The 22,066-nt window shown below is 39.6% G+C and overlaps 1 protein-coding gene across 5 annotated transcripts in view; it reads right to left on the reverse strand.

Annotated features, from left to right (window-relative positions):
• Positions 1 to 1,147: 1,147 nt before the first annotated feature.
• The window catches only part of NKAIN2 (sodium/potassium transporting ATPase interacting 2), a 571,961-nt gene continuing 551,042 nt past the window's right edge, over positions 1,148 to 22,066 (reverse strand). For 4 of the 5 annotated variants that reach the window (XM_066994333.1, XM_066994332.1, XM_048065588.2 and 1 more), the window contains 2 exons: positions 7,393 to 7,474; positions 2,702 to 3,716 (listed from right to left, as the gene is read on the reverse strand). In XM_066994333.1, coding sequence (XP_066850434.1) covers positions 3,644 to 3,716; positions 7,393 to 7,474 — 155 coding nt within the window. In that variant the 3' untranslated portion in view covers positions 2,702 to 3,643. Of the gene's footprint in view, positions 2,135 to 2,701; positions 3,717 to 7,392; positions 7,475 to 22,066 lie in introns of those variants that run through there. The other variant, XM_048065587.2, reaches the window with a different exon arrangement.

Raw genomic sequence — 22,066 nt, forward strand, 5'->3', positions numbered from 1 at the left:
AAAAGTAGAAACTTTCAAAATTTGTCAGGTTATGGGAAATTTCAGCCTGGCACTTGGAAGCTGCATGATTTTCCAGGAAGTGAAAGCAGATCTACCCAGAATGAGCTCAGAATTTCAGGTGCCCAAATCTGAAAATTTGAACTTGAGATCCAACAAGTACTCTACTGGATCAGGCCTAAGTGACTTGCCTAATTCATGCAGGAAATCATGAGCAGGATCTGGGGCTGGAGTCCTTGGACCCGTGCACCAGACACTCCCTGGATTATGCAGCCCCTGACAATAGTTATTCCTGTGTATTACATAAGCATACACATACACACACACACATATATATATATATCAAATCTCACTGAATAAATGTAAGTATAATTCTTGAACATGTCCCATATCTTATCTTCACTGCTGAATGCCTGTTCCTCTGTCATTGTCCAGAGTGTTGGTTTGTGACACTTTACATCCATGCAGACACAGCAAAGGGCATTGGTTTGTATAGGGATGGATGAGTGGAGTTAGCGCATGGGCTGTGGGAGCTCAGAAGCCACGCGGATATGAGGGTTTGATGAACAAGGAAAAGGGATTCACTTGGGGACAGCTTGAGCCTTTCCAAGTGCTGACCTTTTCCCCTTGCCCTCAACAGCTATCTCAGGTCTGGTAGGTGCGTGCGTTTGCCTGTGCAGGGTCTGAGCAAAGAAACAATGACAATCCAAGTTCCTGAAAAGCCTGAGCAAAATATTGGTTTCTTCTAATGAAAGCCACCTAAGTGCTTGAAAATACAGATCAGAGTTAGAACAAAACATATGTTCCTAGGAGTTCAGAGTATTTCATATACACATTGTCCTACTAGCAAAATTCCCAAAGGCATCTTGTTGCCAACTACGTAACAGCACAGTTTTTTTTTCAGCCACAATAATACAGGAAGATAAAATACACGTTCTAACACACAACAGATCCCCCAAATATACCACAAAAAGATCTCCAATGTTTCTTCAACTCAGCTAGTCCCTCCCTACCCTCCCCAGCCAAAACAAAATATATATATATATAGTTCCCTTATGGTGCAATTAGAAAAAAAAGCTCACTTACAGAGAATTTTCAGTTGAAATTAGATATAAAAGAGTAAACATAGCTAGTACATATTCAGTTGGCCTTTGTTGATAGAAATCTGCAGATGTCTCTGTAGTTAGTAAAAGACATTTAGAGAGAACTATAAAAGCACCTACAGTGCAATAAATAAAAACAGCGGGATTAAGAAGCACTGTTTCTGCTGCTTATTTCCAGTAGGTTCAATTGTTAGTTTATGTTACCCCTTTCCCCACCCTGACCCCCCAAAAGATCTCATTTCTTTCCTTTTTTTTTCTTTTTTTTTTTTCTTTTTCTTTTAACCATTATAAATTGTGTGTTTCTTGACCATCGTGGAGCCTCAAAAGTAAAGCACTTTTCTGATAGCTGGCAGTTTTCTACTTGGTCACTCTGGAGCCATGGAGCAACAGAGCCTTATTCCCTGACATGAAAACAAAACAAAACGAAACAAAGAAAACCACTGACTTAGAAATTGTTCAGAATTAACAGCAGTGTGTTGAGCCTAAAGGACGTTACTTCAGAAAGCTTGCACTGAGTTTCTCTGATGTGCAATGCAGTTGGGTTAAGGCAAGTATGAACTGTACAGCCTTCAGGGCAAACAACGTGCTGTCTATTGACTTCTGTTGCAAGGTCATTCTGGTATTTTTAGTTTTATGTTGACTACGAAGACTTGATGTAGCCAGGAGTGTGGAGGGGGCTCCAAAAGCACCAAATTGGCTGGGTTCATGTCTTAATCCAGATGGGCCCCTCTGATGATTGCTGGGGTACAGAGAAGCCAGAGGGTAGTGCATCTGCTCTGGCCCTCTGGTGCTGGGAGGCAGGAGGTCCAAAGTAAGGGTCTGGGGCATCTCCTTAGTACCTGTTAGAAAGAGGGCTGAATGTGTCTGTTGTGTTTTGTCTCATTGTTCAATCAGCCTTTTTTATTTTTATTTTTTATTTTTTAGCACAAAAAAATTGATTTTTTTTGCTCTTTGAAGAACCAAGGGGCAATCCCAAAACAGTTTCTTTGACAGGTCCTCCAGCCCATCTTGAGTAGTCTCCATGTTACTTTGACCTAGAAGAAAGAAAGGAAAAGTAAGATGCATATAATCCACCAGAAACATACCTGATCACTGCCCTACTGCTCTGGTGCCCTTTTGCAAGCAAGAGTAAGCCACTGACCAGTAACAGCTCAGTAGTGCATGGGTTAAAGAGGATAGAAAAGAAAAGGCATTTGCTCAGGTGATCACTTCTCTCCCTTTGGAACATCATCAGAAAAGTCAGCACAAGTTTTCCAAACCATTCCAAACCATACTGCAAGCAGGAGTAATATTTAATTACAGTCATCTAACCCCTGTCAATCTAAAGACTATTGTGCTTTAACCCAAGTTTTGTAACTCCATCTTTCATAATGTAACGCAGACAAGATCCTGTTGGTTACTAGTCATGACTTAACTGGTACTTTATTCAAAGAAAACGTTGCCCATGATATCTGGATTCCACCAACAAGAGTCTGAATTCATGGAGTACAGCTCAAGGAGACAGTAACATAGCAGATTTGCACTGCATGAACTTGCTGACTGTCTTGGTAATTAAGTGTCCTAGTTTCAAGGTGCTGGGTACTGTGTTTTGCTTATGTTTCTTTTCCCCTTTTTTTTTTAATATATATTATTTTAATTTAACATGAATGATGAAGTTGGTATGTTCAGTTAAATTTATGCAAAAATATCTGGACAAATACCTACAGCTTTAGGCTAGGAGGCCATAACAAACATAATGCATATGTAAACACGACAGAAAGAAAAGATGGGAACAAATACTAAGGCAAACATATTAACACCCCCACAACTCAGTTCCAAAACTGTTGGCTCAAAATCCTTTCCACATCTGGAGAAATGTTGAATCCCATAGAAACTGTCATAAGTAAGCTTCAAGTAGCAGAATATACATAGGTAGGCGTATATATATATTTACATGCATATATGTAGGGGTATGTATTCACATAACTATGTGTTTCTATATATATATATAATATGCTTGTATATTTATATATATGTGTATATATATGTATATGTATATAAAATGAAAGGATTCTCAGACTTCACAACACACAAGAGAGTGCAAGCTTCACTTCAGGACTAAACTGCTTTTGAGCAATTTCTCCAGTGCATTAGGCATCAGCATCAACCACAGCATCAGACATGCATGCCTTTTTTTTTTTTGCTTCTTTTTTCTTGAGTGAACAAACTTACTGTGAAACAAACAAACAAACAAACGAGAAAAATCTCTCTTATCCCCCTCCTCTGTACTGTGATCATGCAGTGCAGTAATGTTCCACAACCATAACAGTATTTTTTTGTGTGTGCAGAATCAGTGCCATTGAGTAGTTTAGTCACCTTCCTTGGTCACCTTCCAAGAGATGAATTCTCTCTTGACAATTGATTTCCATCATCTTATTGTGTTCTTGTCCCACTGTCTGGAGATGAGCTCTGGCATCTCCAGCACAGAATGCTGGGAAGCTGCTTTTTAGAACATCAGCTGAGACCACGCTGCGAGGAGGTATATGAGCAGCTTTTCTGCCCCGTTAAAATGCATATTCATTTTGAAGGGACTGGATAGGCTTCTTGGCTTGTACAGCATAAAGTACACTGTTGGCACTTAAATAATAAAAAAAAAAAAAGCCAATTAAGTCATGATAAGAATCCTTCTCCTAAACACCAGTTTTCTATTTAAAACATAATTTTAAGTTGAATATATTTTTCTGTTAAAAAATAAGCTGGTTTAAATTAAATTTGAAATTGGGAGAGTTGATAAGGAGAGTTGTGATTAGAAGACAAAGCCTAAACTGTAGAGGAAAGAAACAAAGTGAGTCTGAATCTAACAACATTAGACTATTTATGGAAAGAGTAGCCAGAGATAGCTACCTTAATTCACTATCTACAGATAATGCTTCCTTTTTCATAAATCAAGATTTTTTTTTCCCTATCTTGTTCATTTATGGTGGTTTTGCATAACTGATGAAACTCCATATGAATATACTGTGTGCATTTAAATTGAGTTTGAATGTTCTTAAAAGTAGAGCTTGATATATATCACAAACAAAAAGTAATAATTCTTTGGTTAAAGAAGTCCTGACACAATAGAAATGTAAGAATGGAGTCTGAATAAATCCTTATAATTATTTGATTGTACAAGTAAGTTTGTGTAGGTTCAGTATAACCTCCAAATTAACAACATGAAGTACTAACTTTATCACAACAGGAGAATGGTTGCAAAACAGTACGTCTTAATAGTTAGCAATTACTAAACTCAGCATTCCTTCAGGATAATAATTAAACTGTGCATTTATAAAACAGTTCAAATTGATTTAAATCACTTAGATGTAAATCTGTCTGGCTTGAATTGAAATAAAATCTTGTCTTGATGGGATTCTGTCATTGTAATCTGCTAAATCAATTCATGTCTACAAGCAGTATGAGGATGATGACTGACACAACTCTATGTCTTTGTATTGTTTCTGCATATGAAATGATATAGTGAATAATAGGGGGTTGTTCTCTACATTTATTAGTGAAATACATGTTGAAATTTGCATTTTGTCAGAATCTGTATAATCATTACAAGCTGATATTGTTTTGGCAAGTTCTTCAAAGCTGAGGTCATTTGTTCTCCTTCACTTTTGTAGCATTCCTAACACGCTGGCCTATACCACAGATAAAAGAAAAAAGTGTTATTGTGCTTTTGACAGTAGTTAGTAGCCAGCTGTTATAAAATAAGCTACCTCCTATTTCTCCTATAAACCCAGAGCTTCACATGAGTTTCACTCACTGCGAGCCTGAATAATAGAGCACACAAAGGTGGCCTCAAGTTGTCTTCACAACTTTTTCTTGATCTTTTGCAGAAATCAGATGGGATGATGTTCAATATATCCTCCACTGCCTTTGGATTCAAAGCTCTTTTGTAGCAGTTGATAAATCCATGGAAATAGTTATATGGATATAGCTATATGGATATGTAGGGATATAGTTGTATCCTGGATGGATGTGATTATATCCCGGACCTCTTGAGAGTATGGCAATGGACTCCATAAAACAGAAGGTCTTTCCCATTCCATCCTCTGCCTATGTCAAATGATTCTTATATTTTACTCATCCCCAAGGGATGCTGAACACTGTAAAGTCCAGGTGACATTGGCCAGAGAGTAATGTAAAGTCCTTAATTTTTTTTTCTTCTCCTTGAATACTACGGAGGCTAAGGCTAATGTTCTTTGGTGGACGTGATCCCTAAGGAACCAAATATTTCTACACAACAAATAATGCTTTACAACATCTACCATAGCCTGCTGTTATCATATCAGTGTGTTTTGATTTCCAATATGTTTTATTGCTGTAAATAGTGCTACAAGCAGATCAAACAACGGCTTGATTAATTTGACATTCGAATTTGTCACTCCACTGACTAATGGCCTGCCTACATTTATGGAGCAACTACAGTGCAAATACATATGCATGTGTTCCTAGTGTGTCTCAGATGTAAATAACAGAAAGGTATTACTAAATGCTGTAAAAGCCTCATAAGGACAAGCTATAGTGATTCTAGAAAACCTTGTCAAATACTATATAGTCAGAGGGAAACATGCAGTGTCTTTGCTGCTGGGACACAGCAATACTTTTGTGGGTTGATTGGACAAATGTCAACTTACATACTGATTTCTGTCTCTCAGTAAAGACAGCAAAATCACCTATATATCAGTGAGAAAGCAGCACTGAAATAAAGCAGAACATGGTTTACATGGATTCATCATATATCTCTTTGTCTCAGCTACAAGCTTAAAAATATTGCCTTCTTCTTTCCACAGGTCTAGTTTTCTTTTCCATCAGTATGAAGGTGCTTAGTAAATGTAATCTGCTGTTCTGGAAGAAACACTGAGATCATAAAGAGAATGGGATAATATCTCAGCTAGAGGGCTCCATATGTTGATGACAAGGCATGGTATACAGAGAAAGAAATAGGATTAGAATTGTTCTAAGTACCTACGAGCCACACATAATACTAGGAAGGAAATAACATTTTCTAAATGCACAGTACTGTGCCAAAAGTGCAGGTGAAAAATCTTTACTTGAGCACAGACAGATGGGAAGCTGAAGTTAAGATGGCACAGGAGACATGCACTATTGTAATTTGAGATTATTAAAAAGCTCCTAGCAAAGCTCCCAGAGGGCCCAATCCTAAGCACTACCACAGAATTGATTGTACTACTGATAGAGGAATAAATGGCAGTTTCATGCAGAAAGCTACCAATCCATTAGAAGACTTACTTCCACTAAGCAGCATAAATGAAATTACATTCAAGGGTGTATGGAGCATGTGTTGGGACAGATACTTTTTGCCTGTATTTAGTACTTTTCCTCAAAATAAATGGTTAGAAGAATAACAAAGGAAAAAACTAAATGCCGTGGCCTTGTGAGCTGCTACTTGCTGTACTTCTGTTATATCAGCCAGTGAGGGTAAGTAAAAGATAATTCAAAAGGCTGTGAGGTATGATTTATCTAGGCAGTCAGGGCTGTTCTGAATTGCAGCTGGCAGCAGCACAAGAAATATTTGGAAACGATTATTTCTGGACCAGTCTATGGCTGGGTGTGAACTCCAGTGTGAATGTGCTCCAGTGTGAATGTGCTCCAGTGTGAATGTGCTCCAGTTGTGTCTATGTGCTGAGATTTATTATGTGTCTGACTGCACTGCTAGGCAGTGGATGGAACTGTCACTCTTACTGGATAGATAATATACTCTCTTCTATTCAAACTGGTTTTAAAATCAATATTTAAACTGGTTTTGAAAACAGTATGTTGTTAATTTCCTTTCCTTCCCTTTCCTTCATGGAGACTAGAAATGAGGTACAGAGATGCTTCAGTGAACAGATACCTGTCCAAGTAAACACTAATGCTAAATACATCCAGTAAATTAGCAAGGTGCTTAATTATTGATACATCTTAATAAAAAACACTTTTCAGCATCCGAGTTTTGTCAGCTTTGACTAGTTCTTACTAAAACAAATTCTCATTACCTTGGAGTGGAATCTGCTTGAATGAAAACGGGGTAAAATCAGGTGAGAGCTAAGAGTTATTTAAACAATTGTGACACATTGTATCCTGCTGTAAGAAATCATTATCATGCAACAGAAGAGCAGTGTTGGTGATTAAGTGTAGCCTGAATTCAGTCTATCAAAAAGGCTTCTGCCTATTCTGAATTTTTAAGTCACGTCATCTTTCAGCTTAACGATCCTTTAATATCAGCCTTCCACTCTGCAGAACATCTCAGAAGTTAAATACTTACATATACATGGGCTGTAACTGTAGATGAGATGTCTTCTGTGGGCCTTGATAGCCGTAAGAGTCAAATCCACCTATGAAATCAACTGAAAAATGGGAAAATTGTTTTCATTAGAAATATCTTTTCAGGAGTGAGTGATAGGCATTATCATTAAAGAGACACCCAGCAAAGATTATTTTTGATGGACCCCTTAATAATCTATTAAAACCAGACTAGCCAATTGTGGAGATACATAAAAAGGGTAAAAAATGGAGAAAGGCAAAGTCCCTTTTTTAACTTTTAAATGAAAATAAATTTAAAATCATAGAAAGACAATAAGTGATTTATAAAAGCTATCTGTCTATCAGAAAGAGCCACATATCACTCTTTTTCATGTAGACCTCCTGATGAGTACAAAACAACATGCTGTTTAGATATTACAAACGCTGCAAACCATTCATTTATTGGTGTGAATACCGACTGTCATTACTGTATCTGGCTTGCTGACATACTGTGGTCCAGCGATGTAGAGGAGGAAGCACATTGATCTGACTGTTTGGGAGACAGAAGTTTCTCTGATTCCCTGCTTTGACATTTGGGTTGCAGTGCACAGAAGTTTGGAACAATTTATCTGAGCTTCAGAGATGAGACTGCAAAGATCTAAGGAAAGCAGTATTTCTCTCAAGGCACTGGAGGTCTGTAGGAAGGTTGCAGGGTGGGTGTTATTTATTAATTCACAACAATGGCAGTTCCCAATGGTCTTCTCATGTTTATTTTAAACAATTTCCAGGGCAATTCAATCTCATCTGACTCTGAGACCCCTGTTTCTCTGATATAACACTCTCTTTACACAGGTAAAAGCACACCCTTTGCTTCCTTTGCGTCAGGAGACCTGACTATTGGCTTTTGGGGGTTATTTATCAGCAACTCTCATCCCTGAAATATTGTCTCTCACATATCAGATGTGAGTCTGACTTTGCTTTGAAAGAAAAGGGCCAAAGAGTTCAGATATAGAAGTACACTCTTCACAAGTCTGGGCGCTGGTACTGACAGATTGGCTCTCTGTACATTAAAACAAACAAGCAAAGAAAAAAGAAATCTTTGATAGAAGATAGCTTCTTGTGGATATAAACATAGTAACATTCACATAAAAGTCACAAAAAACAGATTTATAACGCTTGGTTTGAGAACTTTCACAGTGGTTGGTACCCTTAAAATTTGCATTTATGAGATTATTTTGTACTAAGCTACCCCTCAATATCTGCCACATTTAATAATGCCTTCGCATGATGTACAGATGTTATGAAATCAAGTTCTTGTAGTCTTACCCTTAGCTCACCATTTGCTCACAAGCAAAAAGCCACCAAAATACAAGGCTGGAGCACCACTGTATGCTTCCATTGCAACCATAGGCATATTTAACCTGTTATCTACTTTCACCCTGGCCAGAATGACCCCTGCAGAAGTCTTTCAGCTGATCCTGTGCTCTGTGGCAGGATTAAGTATACCCCTGTAGCAGAATGATGTTTTACTAAATTAATCCTTGACATCAGTAATGAAGAAGGTTCTATAGTCTCTTTGTGTTGCCTTTCCATGTGCCTAAATTCCTAATGTCTAATTTAAATGTAATTTCCTGCAAATTAACTCTTTTTCTACTTTTTGACCTTTTCTTCCAATGGATATGATGACAAATGAGCCATTTTTTCTTTTATAACTATTTTTTAATATTTTCAAAAAGTATTTTCATGCCATCCATCTTTTCCAGATTTAAGCACAACTTTTTTTTTTTTTCCTTTTCTATTTTTACTTGCGGCCCATGTTTTCCAAGCCTCTAGATTTGCTCTCTTGATCCTTCTTCAGTCTATTTATATTTTCTTACACCGTGGTCCACAAATCAGGACTAACAGGAACAATTGATTTCAGGCCACTTCTTGAGATCATTCTGGGTTCTAATCTTACCTGCACAAGTGCTCAAAGCCCTCCCAGTCTGGTTTCATCTGATTTTTTTTTTATAAAATGTTTCCCCCTTGCTGTAACAAAATGTAACACCCTTGCTGTTAACACAAATAACGTAGATAATTTTTCACTAGCCAAAGTCCCATTGGGATCCCATCTGAAATGTCATCCCAGCTGGCTGATAATTAAATTTCGAACACAATTTTAAACAATTCTGCACCCAACTTATAATGACTGCATCTGAACAGTGCTTCTCTCACTTGCTTGCCAGAGTAAACATCTCAAAGGGTTAAAATCTTGCTAAAAATCAAGATAAATACAATTTGTAGCTTCCTATTTATTCACTGTCCATAACAATCAGAAAAAAAAAAAACAACCCACCTTTATTACAATTTTATCATATCTTTGGAAGTACACAAAGTCTATAGGCAGAGCATGAAGAATTGACAATATGAATGTTGTTGAGTGAAGTGCTAAGCTGGGATGAAGTATAAAAAGTCTCATATACAATGGCTGCAGCAAAAAGAATGGGCATATCATTGCTGTAGCTATTTTTTCCCCTAGTTTTCCTATTTTTCTCACTCTTGACCTCTGACAAGTCAGAAAATGCATGTGTTGGAAAGATTATCTCACTGGTGTCAATCCCTGTCAATTTACTGATGTTGCTTATATACATTTGTCCTGCTTTGTATTTCTTGTGTACTTCCCAAGACCCTTCAAGCAACCAGTAAACCAGTAAATCATTATTAGAAGGCTGCAAGCATAGATACTCTGTTTTGCAGTCATGGGGTAAAAGGTCTTAAGTGTTCTTCTAGGGTTGTTTTCAGAAAACTAAACCAATGTTTTAAGAAAAAATTTCTCTAAGCAAAACAAGTTTCTGTGGGCATAAGAGAAAGATTCATACTGAACATCTTGCATGCATTCGTCTTTGCCCTGTTGTACAAGTAAACACAAAGTGTTAACACACCAGACTGTTGAGTGACAAACAAGACAAGCTTGCAGAGACTTTCCTGTGTTAAGCTAACAGTGGAAGTTCCCACTTGTGTAATCAAATGGTGGTAGGGCAGAAGATACTATCCAGACCTTGCTAGAAACATGCAATGGCTTCTTACATGCAACAACAAACTTTGCAAGGTAGGTAAAGGTAAGTAACAGGATGTGAATTCCAATACAAGAGAGTTTTGGCAATTTCTTTCTATAAAGTTTTCTTCATGGTCGCAGTTTCTCAGTTAACACTACAAAGCCTGAGGTGCCCAGACTGTGCTAAAAGCTCCCTGTGGATTCTGAGCTAGTTCTTAAAGCATACAAAATGCTGCCCTTTCTGCAGGCGTTTTATCCTAGCTGTGCCTGAAAGGTCACTAGAAGTGTCGTACAACTGATACATTCCTGGCAGCAGTAACATGAGATGAATAAAGCAAGGCTCATTAGCTGAATCACTACAGAGGCTTCCATCATTAACCTTATCCATCAAACACATTTTTTGACTATCATATTTTACATTCATCTTACTTGTCACTGTTATCATAAGTGGTTTTTTATCGTGTCTTTCTCCAGTAAAATCACATGTACATATACAAACACAGAATCCCATTCATTTGAACAACTGGGTGCTGAGATGCTTATTTTCCTAGCTGGACTTAAATAGGATAATAACAGTACTATTTGTTTGTGAAAAATGTTATAAGAAATTCAGTCCGTTTTCTTCCTTTGGTGGTGATAAGGGGCTTGTAAGGCATATTATGGTGGTTATAACTGTAACACAAACAGTACCTATGGTTCAAAATAGGGACATATTTTCTATTACTAAGCACCCTCAGGGTTGTGAAGTTTTAGCCTCTGTTCACAGTCCCAGTCTCCACTGTATTTGGTGCATATCAGGACAAGATGGGAAACATAAACGGTTTTTTCATTTTTGATTTCTGGAAGATTGCGGTGTGTAAAAGGATCAGTAAATTAGGATATCTGTGCGCAGAAAAGACCTCTTTAGCATGGGTGTGGATATGGGAAAAGGAATTCTGAAAAACTATTAGTGAAAAACACTGAAATTGATGAAATCAACAGAGGAATGAAAAGAAAGGAAACTGTGTGAAATAAAAGCAGTAACATTTTCCTGTAAAAAGCATAAGGAAAGAAAAAGATGTAAACAAAAAAAAAAAAAACAAAACCAAGGCTGGATACTCTTCTCCTTTTAGAAAATTTCCTCTATGAGATATAAATACAGAAGCAAAAAGAATCAGATCTTCAGCTACTATATATTTTCATAGCTTCAGTGGCTTCATTGAAGCAATGATAATTCATATGAACTTAGGACATATGTGTGTAGAAACGTTACTGATGTTACAGCTTTCCTTGCATTTTAATAGGAAAGCAAAAGTCAGTGCAGGCTAGTTATTAAAGGATATAGGATTTAGAAGAGAGGAAGGGGACAAGTGGCTTTATCTGTGAAGAAAAGGAAAGGGAAAGGTTGGGAAAAAGCCATGTACCTGACTAACCAATCCCTAGTATGGGTGACTTCTGACTTGCTTTCTGACCCTCTCTTTCTTTGTTCCCTTGTTGTCACTGTCTTGCTGATCATCTCTTCCTAGCCTTGGTGCACAAGACCCTCCCTTGCATGGTGGCAAGGGTTCTGCCAGCACTTGGTCCTGGCTTCCTCATGACATCTGCTCCCTGCCTGCATCTCTCTCTTTAAATGTGAAGATGTGTTTGGTGGTAATTCTGGAACCAGGATGGCTTCTTCTATCACCAATTCCTCCTCCCCTCTTCTGCTTTGTCCACTGACAAACTCAGTGACTTTATTCAGTCCCTGGCTAAACAGCTTGACTAATAAATCCTCCAGATTTATTAGTCCCATATCAGACACTATATCTCTTAATCTGTTTCTGACCTCTCATCTCCACTTGTTTCTCTGGACACAGTCTCTCCCATTTCTTGTATGAACAAATTGATAAAGACTCCTTCTCTCAGTTTGCACGCCTTTTCCACTCCCCCTATTAGAGTTCATTTCCTTTCCTTTCCTCTTACTGCAGTCACAGGAATTTTGTCCTGTAAAACTTGAACTTCTTTCAGTGACTCTGTCTCCAGCCTTGGTCTTGCATGAATGCAGTCTCTTTCTCTTGATCTCTTTTATTGTGCCCCCTTCCAATAGAAATACATGCAAAATTCTTTCATAAAATGCAGCTTCACTGTAGCCCTGCTTGTCCCATTTTCTTTATTTCTTTTGTAATGGTTTCAAACTCTTTCTGTATCTACTTCCCCCCATTTCTATGGAAGATTTATCCCGTCTTGTATTCAAGCAGCTGAAACCACAGTCAGATTGCCCCTTCCCATCCAAATTTGGATTCTGGTAGCCCAGCGCACACAGTGCTTTCCCATGGTCATCCAGCCGCCTTTCGCACAGCCACTGCTCTCTTCTTGAAACCTTTGTGTCACAGAGTACTGGGCACATGCTCACTTCCCTCCTTCTATTACAAATGAAAATTTCATCTGCTCTCTGTGATATTTACCTATGGGTAGTTAAACATCACTTCCAGTTCGGCATGGCTAATATGAAAACTCTTGGTCGCTCCTCCCTAACCTTCTAACCTGCACAGAGAACAATGGCACAGGTCTGACTCTCACTCGGGGTTATAAACTAGATGTCAACTTTGGTTTGGACTATGTATGATTTAATTTCTGAAGATTATTTTCCATATTGAAGAGGAAGACTCTACTGTCTGTTGACACAGCTATAACATTTACCCAGGGCTCTCGCTGTCAAACACCGCAATTGTTCCTTTTCTGAACTCACCAAATGTGGAATTAAGGAGGCAAAAGCTGCAGGGCTCATTGCTTTGGCTAAATTACTCCTCTCTGCATCCTGCTACTGATTACATCTTCCACACCACATCAAGCAGAAGCTAAATCTTTTTACATTTAAAGCCTTTTGTAGAGACTGCACATCAGTATATCCTTCTTCCATTTTAGAAAGCTAAATTCTGTCCCTGTGCTGCCAGCTTGACCCACGTACTTGTAAAATTTCCAAATACTTTCTCTCCTTCTGAGAAGTTCTTAACAAGCAGTTCTCTCATTAGTGGCAGTGTACTGATATTCCTGTCTAACAGAGGGATTAATATTTGCTCATTGTTTCTTTGTGCTCCCTTTCTGCCTGCACCCACCAGCTGCCTGTTGTCTGATACGTAGACTGCAAGCCCCAAGAAACAGGACTGATATTTGTGTTTATACAGTGGTTGGCATCGTGCTAGTCCTTAAATATACTTATGAATCTAAAGCACCAACATAATATTAAAAATTTACAATTATATGTAATAAAGATGGCACCATTTAAAAAGACTGAGTGACCAGGGAAGCATATGTGCATGTACACATGGGTACATCTTGCACATGCACATCGTGACTGAACACAGTGCAGTCCAGCACAGAGAGAGAACACATGGTGTACATGTGTTACATGTGGTGCGTGAGGTGTTAAACTGATGCACATGGGTCCAGGAGGCCAAAGACATGGCCCCCCTGGCCTCAGAGGTGCAGTGATCAAATTCACTGCTATAGCAAAGCACTCCACCATGCTTCTGAATGGGAGTGAATTAAGTCGCTGTAGGCACTGTTGGTGTGCAAGTGTTCGATGCAAGAGAGAGAGCTGTGCACAAACGCTGCTAGCTAAAAGCTGGCCAAATTCAGAAAAAAATGTAGGGGAGTAAAATTAAGCTTGTTTTTAATAGCCTTGGAAATGACACATGGAGAAAAAAAATATATAAAAGAACATATGTGTACACCCTTGCTCCTGCAGCTTTGCCAGTATCCTGCTACCCACCTCACTGGTGAAGATGCTTCCAGACATGTTAGTGCTGTAGTCTTTTTATGCTTTGAGCATGGCCTAGTGCCTGTTACACAATACAGCACACAGGAGGAAATTTGCTTGAATACAGTCTCAATAAAGTTTGTTTACAATGATAATCAAATGTTACTGCTCTTTGCATTGAGTTCACAGCGATTTAGACTCACGAAGCGTGGATGAAGCAGGAGGAAGGAGCGCATCTGCCAGCGACTGTGGCTGCAGCCTCCCTCCCAGCACAAGAGTGCTCTGCAATGGCATAAGGACTTGGATGCAAAGCCTGGGTCTCTCAGCACAATGAGCTGCCTTTCTGCTCAACAGGCAGCAAGTGCTCTTAGCTCACCCATTTGCCAGGTAAAACTGAAACTTCAGGTTTTTAGACTGGAATTTTGTAGCATTTCAGAGCCCAGTGATGTCCAGAGCATTATCAAAGGGAAAGCCCTACACAAATTTCTGCAGAGTTTCTTATCTCCTATTCTGCACCACTGTCTATATTTCCTTGCTATTTCCTACTTTTACAATAGTCAAAATTATTTTCTGATAATTGCCTCAGAGTCTTTTCCTCCAGATTCTTCTCTCCTTACCGTGTTTCTTGTTGGACAAGTGATCCTTATCATCCATACCTGCTGGATAATAAAGTCCCACAGGTTCTTCTTCTGTATCTATCACTGCTGATCCATAGATGATTCTTGATCATCCTTTCTGAGATATAACATAGGACTGGGAAGGTACACTGGGTTGCGAAACCTAATAGGCAACACCTGGTGCCACCACCCTTATAGGGGTAAGGGATTACAGACCATTACTCCCTGTAATTAGGAACAAATGGGGACACAGGCACTGAATTCAAGATGAGCCCAGCTCGTAGTAGCACTCAGAAGAAAACAGCGGGATAAATGATGCTGAGGTCCAGAAATTAGTGTAACCAAAATGCATCTCACATTCCCAGGTGAGGAAGGGGTCTGGTCAATGGCAGAGCCTCAGAGAGAATGTGACAAAAAACAGGCTCCAGAGCAATGCCTTAGCAAGGGTTGGCCATTCACAGGTACCATGGTGGGGAAGCAGGTAAACAAGCTCCTGACCAAGCAGAAAGGAGCCAGGATGAAAGTAACAAGGAGTAACCAAGCAGGCTGAGGAGGTAGAGGCAGGTGCAAGACTCAGGCAGCTGGAGGCAGAAACAGGGATGGGGACAGAGCAGGCAAGAACAAGAGCCTGGAAGAAGCAACTGGAGTGTAACTGCAGCAAAGAGAAATACTGGACTGAAACTGTCAGAGTTGTCTTTTATACCTGATAAATGTAACAAACCACCTGTCATGCTTATAGACCTGGAAATAAGGTTGCAGTCAGGTAGGTTGCCAAATGACCCCTGCAAGGCTTTGCAAGGCTTGTCCAAGCTTGCAGTGGGGCTTGTCCAAAGCTCAGTAAAGCATCTGTTAAAGACCTCTATTCAGCTGTGAGAACATTATGTCTGCAGAGTATATTGTTTTTCTAAAGTGGACGGACCTGGACACTGCTGGATAATAGCTATTTGCTTTCAAATGTTTATGCTTGAGTACCGAGCAAAAAAATCTAGCCCCGAAACAGTTTTTGTCTGACAAATTGTTCTAAGAATTAAAGAAAATGCAGACCATGGCTGAATTATTATAGAGCTTATCAAATTAATCATTAGGGAAAAAATGTTCTAATCCAGTTCATTGCTATGGGCAAGTGATAAAGAGAGGAAAAAAAAAAAGAAAAAGGAGAGGAAAAAAGAAAACAGGGAGGAAAAAGAAAATACTTGGGGCAGTGGCCTCCAACTGTGACCACCACACTAATAAATTAGAATAAGACTCATCGGTAGGTGCAACAAAGTGGAGAATTAAGGCCCAAATCTATGAAAGTTAACAATCCAGTGCTAATGAAGACCTATCTAGACATTTGAAAGGAAAAGTAATAAGGAAAACTTTAGCAGAAGGCATGTTGACAAGAATAATTTAGCAGTTATGTCCTAGGCATGTGGGAAACTGTGGGGAGGTCTCTGTGGGGACAACACTGACATTTCTGGGGCCACAGGAAATGCTTAGCAAACCTAGTTCACCTGCAGCAACTTGTCACCACCCCTACTTGAGATGTTGCCATCCGTCAGTCAGGACTGAGTCCGGATGGCCATGGCTGGCTGTGTTACACCTGCTCATTTTGGCTGACCACACCAAATATCAGCAAATGATTCAAATCAAAATGAAGTCTTTCACCAGCATCAAAACAGTGTGACAGTCCATCTGAAACCATTTTTCATGCATTTTCTGTGCAGATCTCAAATTTTGATACTTTTGCCTGATTTCAAATATGTTTTATTTTTCAATCACAAAACATTTTTCCTGATTTTTTCCAAGACCAATTCCTATTCAGATGTGACAACAACCTGAGAATGTCTTCAAATGAAGTGTGGCTTTTTTATCAGATCTGTCACTGTCACTAACTCATTTCTGCCACTGGTTTGATGAAACTGCATGGGACAGTGTTACTTGATCTGGACTTCTTTGTCTTTTCCACAGTTCATTCATGGCAAGACAAGTAATATTTACAAAGTGTTTTGGTATAAAATACATCTTTCTTTGTAAAAAAGTTGTTAACTGTTCATTCTTTTTTCATGTGTGCAGATCTTTTCCAATAATTCTGCAACATGCCTTTCTTGGCCAGGACAAAACATGGATGGTGAATAGTTAAAAAAAAATGATGCAAGGTAAGTATCTCCCCTTGGCTGTTACAATGCACTGATTTTATTAAGCAGTATCCCATTGTGATGAGCTGCTGGAAAGGAAATGTTACTTCCTTCAAGCTCCACATTATGTTATTTAGACGTTTTTTAAACTTGAAGTTGACAATCCCCACAGGAGGCGATGATGGATGCAAGGGGAGTGGCAGGAAAGACAGCAAGGGAGAAGAGAAATTACCATAAAGGGAGCCAGCAACGGCACCATTTCCCCCCGTGTGATTTTATTTATATATTTGTCTCATACCACAGTCCTGTCTCCTAGGGATTCCTTGAACATCAACTTCATTAGTTATGAAGGCAGCAATCCATAACCAATTTTCTTTTCATGTCAAGCTTGTTCATGTATAAACCCAGCCCTTTTGTTGGAAACATTTGCAATTAATCCCACAAACAAAGAAAATGCAAATTGTACAGTCTACCCTTAGCAACCCTTCTGACTCAAGGCCCTGACCACCATCTATTATACACTAAAATGAATTGAAATTCCCACTTTGAGTCTAACCTAATTTTCTAGTGATAATAGGCATGGATTCCCAGAAGCACTCTATGCATCTTGATAGTAACATCCTAATTTCCTTTCCTGGTAAATGTTTTAAATAAGATTTTAGCACCAAAGGAAATTAACCTTTAAATTAATTGTAATTATAAAATGCCATCACTGATTTTGTCTTCAGACTAATTACTTGCTATTATTTAAACAAACTGCACCTCCTCTGAGCTTTAAGTTTGTTTCTCTCTCTGCAGTGCAGTGCCAAATGATCCCAGATCAGGCTGCGTAACGTCTGCCAAGCCCTGTGACACCTGGACTGCTCAGGTCTGTTTGCATCTCAAATGCAGCCAGTTTCAGTTGTCACATCCCACCATAGACTTTTTTCCTGTGCTTCAGCCTTGTACTCTGCAGCTCAGACATCTTCAGCCTGTGCTTTCTAACCAGCAGGCAAGCCTTGTGTGATGTAGAGTGCTTCTGCTCTGCACCGGTGAGAATGAGATGCTCAACACTAGCCTCCTGCTCTTATGAAAAGCCCTCTCCAAGACGGGACATGGCTGGAAATAATGATGCAGGAACCAGATATTGATATTTTCAAAATGTTGATTCTGTGCAGGTATAGAATCATCAAATAGTTTGGGTTGGAAGGGACCTTAAAGACTATCCAGTTCCAACCCCCCTGCCATGGGCAGGGACACCTCCCACCAGACCAGGTTGCCCAAAGCCCCATCCAGCCTGGCCTTGAGCACCTCGAGGGATGGGGCATCCACAGCTTCACAGGGCAACCTGTGCTTGTGTCTCACCACCCTCATAGTGAAAAGTTTCTTCCTTATATCTAATCTAAATCAATCTTTTTTTTTTTTTTTTTTTTTTTTTTTTTAATTTAAAACTGTTCCCCCTTGTCCTATCACTACCTGTTTGCCCATTTTAGGAAATATCCTAGATATTTCTGGTGGCAGTGCAGCTCTCCAAGCCAACTCTCTTCAGGATAACAAGCATGAGGTAGTACTGTGGGATTTTAAAGGCTTCCCTCCCTCTGTGCTTCCATCAGCTGAATGCATAAGGATGACAGCTGAAGGCATCCCATTTCCCTCCCTTTGTTTCACTTATTTCATGTAGCAGTCACCACACTAAATAAAAGTAAACAAAAAAGGTTTTAATTTAGCTACAGGCTGTGAATTGGAGAGCACAGCTGAGCAAAAACAAGATGTAGCTTCAGCTTTTGTAGCCTGTTCATTGACTTCTCATTCATGAATGACCTGTTCAACAGCTGGAGAACAATTGTTTTAAATATTGGCTTTTATTTGTTGCCACGTTAATTTGTTCCTATGCTCCCTCTTTAGACTGCCTGGGTCCTCCTTAGCGTAAAGCAAACAGATCAGCCCAGTGATGCATCCTGTTGTAAGAAAGGTGTCTAACACAGACAGGACAAGATGCTTTTTGGTGTTACTGAAACAAGTAAAAAAGTGGAAAACTTGATCATTAAACTGTAGGCCTAGTTACATATGACTGTAAGTACATGAAATGAATACCATCCTTGACATCTGGTGGCATTAGTGAGGGGCCCCAAAGTGTAAATGTATTTCTCCTTGCCATACTGCCATTCCTTCATGACAGATTCTTCTTCCATTATTTTGATGATATAAAGGGTTTGAAGATGCAGATTACCCCTCTCACCTACTAAAAAATGATCGCAAGTTCCGTAATACTCCCACAGAAGCTGAAGGAGGCAGCTGGTGAAGGTCGAGAAAACATGTGGTAGCATGGAAAAAGTGAAGGCAGAATGACTGTTCAGTGTTTTCCATTGCAAGACACAGGGTGCGTTACACAAAGGGTAAGTGTAAAGCTAACAAAATATAAAGCTGACTTGTTGGAACTCCTTCACTCAGGAGGTTGTGCTTGATAAAAATGTTCTTGGTTCAAATGGAGGGGGATGTGTTCAGGAGGAAAAGCAAGTTGTGGGCAATCAAATGCAACAAGACTACTTCTGGCTAAGGAAGTCCCTAAACTGCAAATTACTGTCAGAATTTTCTGGGAACCACAAACCTTCTGAGTTCTTATATGCCTATGCAGCAAATAAAGGTCCAAGCAAGCATCAGGTGTTATTCATTGCTGGATTCTGGATATCAGGCTGGATAGACCTGGTACCTCCCTTCTTATCTCTAGCATAACAAATAATGCTGCATTGAACACTCCAGCAATAGTGTCACCAGGAGGGAACAGATCAGAACGGCCGCCTGTGACAATAACCTCTGGAGTTGCATTTAATCGCAGCCCTGAATACAGGAAGATGGTTTCAGTCATCTTCTGCACTCCCCTCAGCATTAGTTTCTGCTCCATCCATGCTTTCTTTCTATGCTTCTCCTATCTTGGCAGTCAGAATTTACAGCCATATTCACCAGAAGACAGGAGAGAAATTTGCTTTTATTTTCTCTTTGTCTTAGAAATTTTTAAGCAGCGATGGAAGCCAAGGAACTAATTCTCTGTAATGTCTCACTAAGCAGTTTGTGAAAAGCGTTTGGCACAGAAATAAAGTGATATCTGAGCATATTCTGCACTTCAATAGTGTCTTTCATCCTAGAAGCTCAAAGATATGAAGCAACACACCTGTGAGTTTATCCCTGTCATTATTTCCCATTCTAAATATGGCAGATAGAAGTATTGCAAGGTTAAATAACCTGCCCATAGGTGGAAAGGAGCCTGTAACAGAGCCAAAAATAAAAGCCTTCTCTCTCTATTCTGTATGTTTGTCCAAATTTCTCATCTCTTACAACTAATAAATTGAATATTGTCTTCCAAAAGAAAATCTTTTCATCACCTTTGTACTTCCCAGGTCAGGCATGAGATCCCAGAATGGGTTATTGTTTGGCAACGAGTTTATTGGCATATAACTGCTATGCTGTATTGCACACCAGTAGATATCCACTATCCAGGATATTGTACTCTTGAATGTTTCCAGTAGTTCAAATAGAATCTTGAATTCAAGCTTTTACAGGGGGAAGTAAAATGATTTTAAAAGGTTATCTAGAGCTTTATTTCTGTGTCAGACATCTCCAAATGCTGGGCTCAAGGGGATATGCAGCAAAAATCTACTTAACCCGGCCAGTTGTGATTTCTTTTGCTTTGCAGTTTACCTAGGAACAATGCCAAGAGAAAAGAAGATAATGTACGTGCAAGCTGTATCCCTGCTAGTGTGAGATGCTAGTGCAAAGCTGTACTAGCAGCTAATATGGTACTCTCCATGGTACTCTGGGAGCAGTCTGACGGGTCAGATTTCTTTGTTTGCCTTGGAATTTTGATAGGGTAGATTTACTTTTTTTTCCCCCCTCTGTCTGGATCTGCAAAGGAGCCTTGTGGATTAGGATTTCACTGTGAAAAATAGTCTAAATTGTCCATTATCTCATGTCATTTGGGCTGGGGTTCCTTCCTGGCCAGAGCTGTCCCTCTAATAACAAGCCAGTCCCCTTTCCCTCACCAGAATCTGAAAGGAGAGTGCAGAATTGCCACTTCAGTAACCCAGGTTTCTTTTTTTTTAAGTGTTTACAGACAAAAAGCCCCAGGAGAATGTGGCTTCACTGCTTGCATTCCAGAGTTTTCCACTAAAAATCTGTATATATAATAACATTTTCAAAAATACATTGAATTTACTTTACTAAGGCAGTAACATCTTATAGCAGGGAGCCAAATTGCTAGTGAGGAAATGCACATTAAACGAACATTTCAATGTTATTAAAAATAATGTGCAGCCTTTGAAAAATGCAGGCCTAATATGATTTTAGAAAACAAATGAGGAGCTCCGAGAAGTTTACAGCCGTTGAATGCCTCCAAGTAATGATTGTTGCTGACATTTCCATGCTTTATTTTTAATTGCTGCAGCTAATTATGCTAATGAAGGAAGAATGACAATGGCTTAGTCATACCAGTGGCAACAGCGAAAAGGAGAGCGCTGAGCTGGCAGCGCTGATAACATGCTGATGTTTTAATTGTTGCAGAGCAGTGTTTACACCAGGCCAAGGACTTTTCGGCTTCTTGCTCTGTCCTGCCAGCGAGCAGGCTGGGGGTGCAGCAGGAGCTGGGAGGGGACAGACCCAGGACAGCTGACCCAAACTGGCCAAAGGGGTATTCCATACCATCTGGCGTCATGCTAAACAATATATAGGGGTGGCTGGCCGGGGTGGGGGCCGCCGGCTGCTCGGGAATAGGCTGGGCATCGGTCAGCGGGTGGTGAGCAATTGCATTGTGCATCACTTGTTTTCTTACACATTATTATTGTTAATACTATTACCATTATCACTATTATTATTATTATTGTTATTATTATTTTCCTGTCTTAATAAACTGTCTTTATCTCAACTCACAGGCTTCACTTTCCCGTTTCTCTCCCCCATCCCAGAGAGGGAGGGGGGAGGGTGAGCGAACGGCTGTGTGGTGTTTAGCTGCCAGCCGGGTTAAACCACACAACCCTACTGGACACCTATCTTCCCTTGTCGTTCCTTGATCAAGACCTGAGGTGCTGCGAGCCTCAAAATTCTTCTTCCCTACACAACCACAGGGAACAAGATGCAGAAGAGTCCTTTGAGACTGACAAACCAACAAGAGAAGTAGATGGGGAAAACCACCCTTGTTTGATTCTTGGAGATGGGTGCTGCAGTTCGGCTCTGGTGTGCCC

This window comes from Anser cygnoides, chromosome 3 (genome assembly GCF_040182565.1).
Source record: "Anser cygnoides isolate HZ-2024a breed goose chromosome 3, Taihu_goose_T2T_genome, whole genome shotgun sequence".
Taxonomy (NCBI): Eukaryota; Metazoa; Chordata; class Aves; order Anseriformes; family Anatidae; genus Anser; species Anser cygnoides.